This window comes from Manacus candei, unplaced genomic scaffold, assembly GCF_025592945.1.
Source record: "Manacus candei isolate 608988 ecotype Guabito, Panama unplaced genomic scaffold, ASM2559294v1 h1tg000086l, whole genome shotgun sequence".
In the NCBI taxonomy this organism is placed as follows: Eukaryota; Metazoa; Chordata; class Aves; order Passeriformes; family Pipridae; genus Manacus; species Manacus candei.
The window spans coordinates 6731286-6737285 of NW_026138134.1; the positions used below are offsets into that span (position 1 = coordinate 6731286).

Consider the following 6000-nt stretch of genomic DNA (forward strand, 5'->3'; position numbering starts at 1 on the left):
ATTATAGCCTTTTTTAAAAATGTAGTTTACAGAACACATTACACAGACACAATTAAAGGCAAAAGTGTTTCATAGCACAAATATAACAATATATAAGAGACAATCTAATAATGCAGGACCTTATATATATTTTTATATATAAATATATCAATATATTTATATCTATTTATGTATATATAAATAAATATATATATATTTATATATATATATAAATCCTTATATTAAGGTATTAACTCTAGATGATGCTGTAGAACACAGCACAGCTGAATACAGTTTACTGTAGCACAGACACTATTTATATTAGTGTAGTATATTTAATATGACATACACAGCACTGATGTGTGCTGTACATTGGAGCTGTAACGTGTGGCAACATTCAACAACACGTGGCAACATGTTATGGCAAAGAGAAGGGATATTTACACACACCACCTCACAGAGCAGATGGGATCTGCACCCCCCTGATCCCCCATCCTGTGTCACACACCAACAATACAGACCCTACAATGTTTTAGAGCTGTAAAGAGGTGAACAGGCACTTACAGAACACACCCCATAATATACACAATTAAAGCAGTAATGCTGCAGGGAGAGAGGTGTTACATGTTACAAATATCAAAGACAAAATAATAACTGTGTTTTACATCTACATGTAAATCCTTAAATTAAGGTACTACAGCTGCAGAGGATGCTACAGAACACAATTAAAGGCAGTAGTGTAATACAACAGAAATATAACACTTTAACACCTATAAGAGACAATATAACAATGCTGGGTCTTATACATACATCGACATAAAACCTTAAATTAAGGTAATAACTATATATGATGCTATATAACACAGCATAGCAGAATCTATTATTGCAGCACAGACACTACACTGGCAGAGTAAAACCTCCCATATAACACACTATCTATCATATCACACTGCTGTGGGCTCCAACAGGTGCTGCAGAGAGCAGGAATATTTACCACAATGCTTTACAGAACAGAAGGGGATCTTTATGTGCAGAGATACCACTGTGATATATCACAGATTAATAACAAGCATCCTGCAATACACGACATACACGACCTACAGTGTGTTACAGCTGAGTAGAGATGACATGTAGCTTACAGAACATATTATAAAAACATATACAACTGAAAGCAATACTGTTATATTGTCTCTTATAATAACACGCTATCTTATATATATATACACAAATATATCCTTAAATTAAGGCACTAGGTTATATACAAGGCTATAGAACACGTAGCAGAATATATTGCTTATTGCAGGGTACTATAACATTTGATGTCACACAACATGGATAACACTGATGTTATTTACACACAACACATTACAGACCATAATCTGTGCCCCCATGTATGCCACTGTCCACTTTCCTACTCTGGGCATTACAATGTGGCCAATTCTGTCAAATTCTGACACTTTCTGACCCCGGGCATTAGAATCTGACACATTCTGACACTTTTTGACCCCAGGCATTAGAATCTGACACATTCTGTCAAATTCTGACACTTTTTGACCCCGGGTATTAAAATCTGACAGATTCTGTCAAATTCTGACACTTTTTGACCCCGGGTATTAAAATCTGACAGATTCTGTCAAATTCTGACACTTTTTGACCCCGGGTATTAAAATCTGTCAAATTCTGTCAAATTCTGTCAAATTCTGACACTTTTTGACCCCGGGTATTAAAATCTGACAGATTCTGTCAAATTCTGACACTTTTTGACCCCGGGTATTAAAATCTGACAGATTCTGTCAAATTCTGTCAAATTCTATCAAATTCTGTCAAATTCTGTCACTTTTTGACCCCGGGTATGAAAATCTGACACATTCTGTCAAATTCTGACACTTTTTGACCCCGGGCATTAAAATCTGACAGATTCTGTCACATTCTGTCAAATTCTGACACTTTTTGACCCCAGGCATTAGAATCTGTCAAATTCTGTCAAATTCTGACACTTTCTGACCCCGGGTATTAAAATCTGAGAGATTCTGTCAAATTCTGACACTTTTTAACCCCGGGTATTAAAATCTGACAGATTCTGTCAAATTCTGTCAAATTCTGACACTTTTTAACCCTGGGCATTAGAATCTGACAGATTCTGTCAAATTCTGACACTTTCTGACCCCGGGTATTAGAATCTGACAGATTCTGTCAAATTCTGACACTTTCTGACCCCAGGCATTAGAATCTGACACATTCTGTTAAATTCTGACACTTTTTAATCCGGGTATTAAAATCTGTCAAATTCTGTCAAATTCTGTCAAATTCTGACACTTTTTGACCCCGGGCATTAAAATCTGACAGATTCTGTCAAATTCTGTCAAATTCTGACACTTTTTGACCCCGGGTATTAAAATCTGACAGATTCTGTCAAATTCTAACACTTTTTAACCCCGGGAATTAAAATCTGTCAAATTCTGTCAAATTCTGTCAAATTCTGACACTTTTTGACCCCAGGCATTAAAATCTGTCAAATTCTGTCAAATTCTGTCAAATTCTGTCAAATTCTGTCACTTTTTGACCCAGGGCATTAAAATCTGACAGATTCTGTCAAATTCTGACACTTTTTAACCCTGGGCATTAGAATCTGTCAAATTCTGTCAAATTCTGACACTTTCTGACCCCGGGTATTAAAATCTGACAGATTCTGTCAAATTCTGACACTTTTTAACCCTGGGCATTAGAATCTGACAGATTCTGTCAAATTCTGACAATTTTTGACCCCGGGCATTAAAATCTGACAGATTCTGTCAAATTCTGACACTTTTTAACCACGGGTATTAAAATCTGACAGATTCTGTCAAATTCTGTCAAATTCTGACACTTTTTAACCCCGGGCTTTAGAATCTGACAGATTCTGTCAAATTCTGACACTTTCTGACCCCGGGTATTAGAATCTGACAGATTCTGTCAAATTCTGACACTTTTTGACCCCGGGCATTAGAATCTGACACATTCTGTTAAATTCTGACACTTTTTAACCCCGGGCATTAAAATCTGTCAAATTCTGTCAAATTCTGTCAAATTCTGACACTTTTTGACCCCGGGCATTAAAATCTGACAGATTCTGTCAAATTCTGTCAAATTCTGTCAAATTCTGACACTTTTTGACACCGGGCATTAAAATCTGACAGATTCTGTCAAATTCTGTCAAATTCTGACACTTTTTAACCCCGGGCATTAGAATCTGACACATTCTGTTAAATTCTGACACTTTTTAACCCTGGGCATTAGAATCTGACAGATTCTGTCAAATTCTGACACTTTTTGACCCCGGGTATTAAAATCTGACAGATTCTGTCAAATTCTGACACTTTTTAACCCCGGGAATTAAAATCTGTCAAATTCTGTCAAATTCTGACACTTTTTGACCCCGGGCATTAAAATCTGACAGATTCTGTCACATTCTGTCAAATTCTGTCACTTTTTAACCCCGGGCATTAAAATCTGACAGATTCTGTCAAATTCTGACACTTTTTAACCCCGGGTATTAAAATCTGTCAAATTCTGTCAAATTCTGTCAAATTCTGTCAAATTCTGTCAAATTCTGTCAAATTCTGTCAAATTCTGTCACTTTTTGACCCCGGGCATTAGAATCTGTCAAATTCTGACACTTTTTAACCACGGGTATTAAAATCTGACAGATTCTGTCAAATTCTGTCAAATTCTGACACTTTTTAACCCCGGGCATTAGAATCTGTCAAATTCTGTCAAATTCTGACACTTTTTGACCCCGGGTATTAAAATCTGACAGATTCTGTCAAATTCTGACACTTTTTGACCCCGGGAATTAAAATCTGTCAAATTCTGTCAAATTCTGACACTTTTTGACCCCGGGCATTAGAATCTGTCAAATCTGTCACATTCTAATTCTAATGCCCGGGGTCAGAAAATATCTGACCAATCCTGTCACACTCTAATACTTTTTGACTCCGGGCATTAGAATGTGACCAACAGTGTCTCATTCTCATACTTTCCTCCTCTGTGCATTACAATAAGACCAACAGAGCCATGTTCTAGTTCTTTATTATTCTGTGCATTACAATAAGACCAACAGAGCCATGTTCTAATACTTTATTTCTCTGTTCATTACAATAAGACCAAGAGAGCCATGTTCTAATACTTTATTACTCTGTGCATTACAATAAGACCAACAGAGTCACGTTCTAATACTTTATTTCTCTGTACATTACAATATTAGCAATAGTATTACACGATGATATAAGACATTGTATCCATCCCTGCCCACCGGAGCTGGGCAGGTCCCATCCATGGCGTTGCACCGGGTGGGCCGATTTTGGGTTGATGCCCGGATGTGTTCCATGTGCCAGGACAGCACCACGTGCAGAGGGCGGTGGGCAGAGGGATCCCCGCAGAGCCTCACCCGCCTCCTCTTCCCTCGGCAGGTGACTACTGCAACCTCCCGCTGTACGTCAAGTCGGACGCGTTCTTCCGCAAGCCGGACGCGCACGAGCCGTGCCCGGTGGTGCCGCCGCGGGAGGCCTCCATCCGGAACCTCGCCCGGGCCTACCACGCGCAGGCCCGGCACATGACGCTGGAGCCCGGCACCAAGCCCCTGGGGCTGCCCCCCCCGGCCTCGGCCGCAACCACCTTACCTCAGAGGACTCTCCCCATGCCCGGCACGACCGGCACCACGGCCGCGCCCGCCGCCAGCGCCGCCCCGGCTCCCCCCGCCGCGGCAGAGCCCCCCGTCGCCGCCGCCGCCGCCGAGCCACGGGTGCCCACGCACTCCAAAGTGGGGGGCTCCAGGGACTCGCTCCTAGAGATGAGCACGTCGGGGGTAGGCAGGTCTCAAAAACAGGGCGCCGGAGCCTACTCCAAGTCCTACACGCTGGTGTAGGGCCACCCGCCGGATGCTGCTCGTCCCCCCCCCACCCCGCGCCATTTATATTTAATTAACAAACTTGTACATAACGGACTCTTTTGTATAAAAATGAAGCTATTTTCTTCTTCTCCGAACAGAAAAAGAAACCAGGGCACAAAGAATTTGATGTTACAGATTTAAAAAATATAATATATATGTAAACATATATATATATTTCACATCATTTTGAAAGGGGCACAAGGAAAGACTCAGCGACTTTTTTTTTTTTTTTTTTCTCTCCCTGATCTTGTCGGTGGTTTTAAAAAGGAACGTCTCCGAGACATTGCATGCTATTTTACTGTTCTGAAAACAGCAGGAGTTGCTTCAATTTGCAAATGCTTATGTGTTAATACCTTTTTCTATGAAAAAAAACCCAGCGCTGTGTGCAATAAAGGTTATGTTTATACACGGGTGTTTGTTAAGTGAGCAGGGAATTAAGGCAGAGCAGGCAGGAGGATGGAGAGGGACAGCCCAGGGCAGCCAATGTACAGAAATACTAAGACATGGGATTAAATATTAAGGAATACTAAGAAAAGGGATTAAATATTAAGAAATACTAAGGCACTTACCGACCTGGAGAGCCGTGGGGCGGGAGGAGGGTCAGGGATGGGAACAGGGTCCTGAGTGGGACAGCCCAGCCACGGCCAGGCTGTGCCACAGTCACTGGTAAGTCCAGCTCCAGCCCAGGGTGAACCAAAGTGCCAGACAGGAACCCTGGTCCAGCTCCTCTGGAGGGGTGAACCAATGCCAGGACCCTCATGGGTATGGTTCCAGCATCGTACCAGCATCCAGCCAGGCACAGCAGCTCCTCACAGCAGGGCCTGGCTCCCTGGGATGTGGCAGCAGGGAGAGCAGGAGGAGCAGCACCACTGCTGAGCACAACTGCTGAGTGGTGAAACCCAGCACATGGAAACCCAGCACACTGGTGAAGGGCAGCACAGCAGGGAGCCCAGGAAATCCAGCACAGTGCCAGGGATCATGATGCATCTGCCTTCCATCATGGTGAATCATGGTACAGGGCATGGTACAACACTGCACAGGTGCCCCAGGACACAGGGCATTGTGTCACACCACAGCACACAGACACCACAAAG

General features: G+C 42.1%; 1 protein-coding gene across 3 annotated transcripts in view; it reads left to right on the top strand.

Moving 5' to 3' along the window:
- Positions 1 to 5312, top strand: part of DSCAML1 (DS cell adhesion molecule like 1) — a 102678-nt gene extending 97366 nt beyond the window's left edge. For all 3 annotated transcript variants that reach the window (XM_051812202.1, XM_051812201.1, XM_051812203.1), the window contains one exon: positions 4428 to 5312. In XM_051812202.1, the coding sequence (XP_051668162.1) occupies positions 4428 to 4882 (455 nt within the window). In that variant the 3' untranslated portion in view covers positions 4883 to 5312. The remainder of the gene's footprint in view (positions 1 to 4427) is intronic.
- The last annotated feature ends 688 nt before the right edge of the window (positions 5313 to 6000 follow it).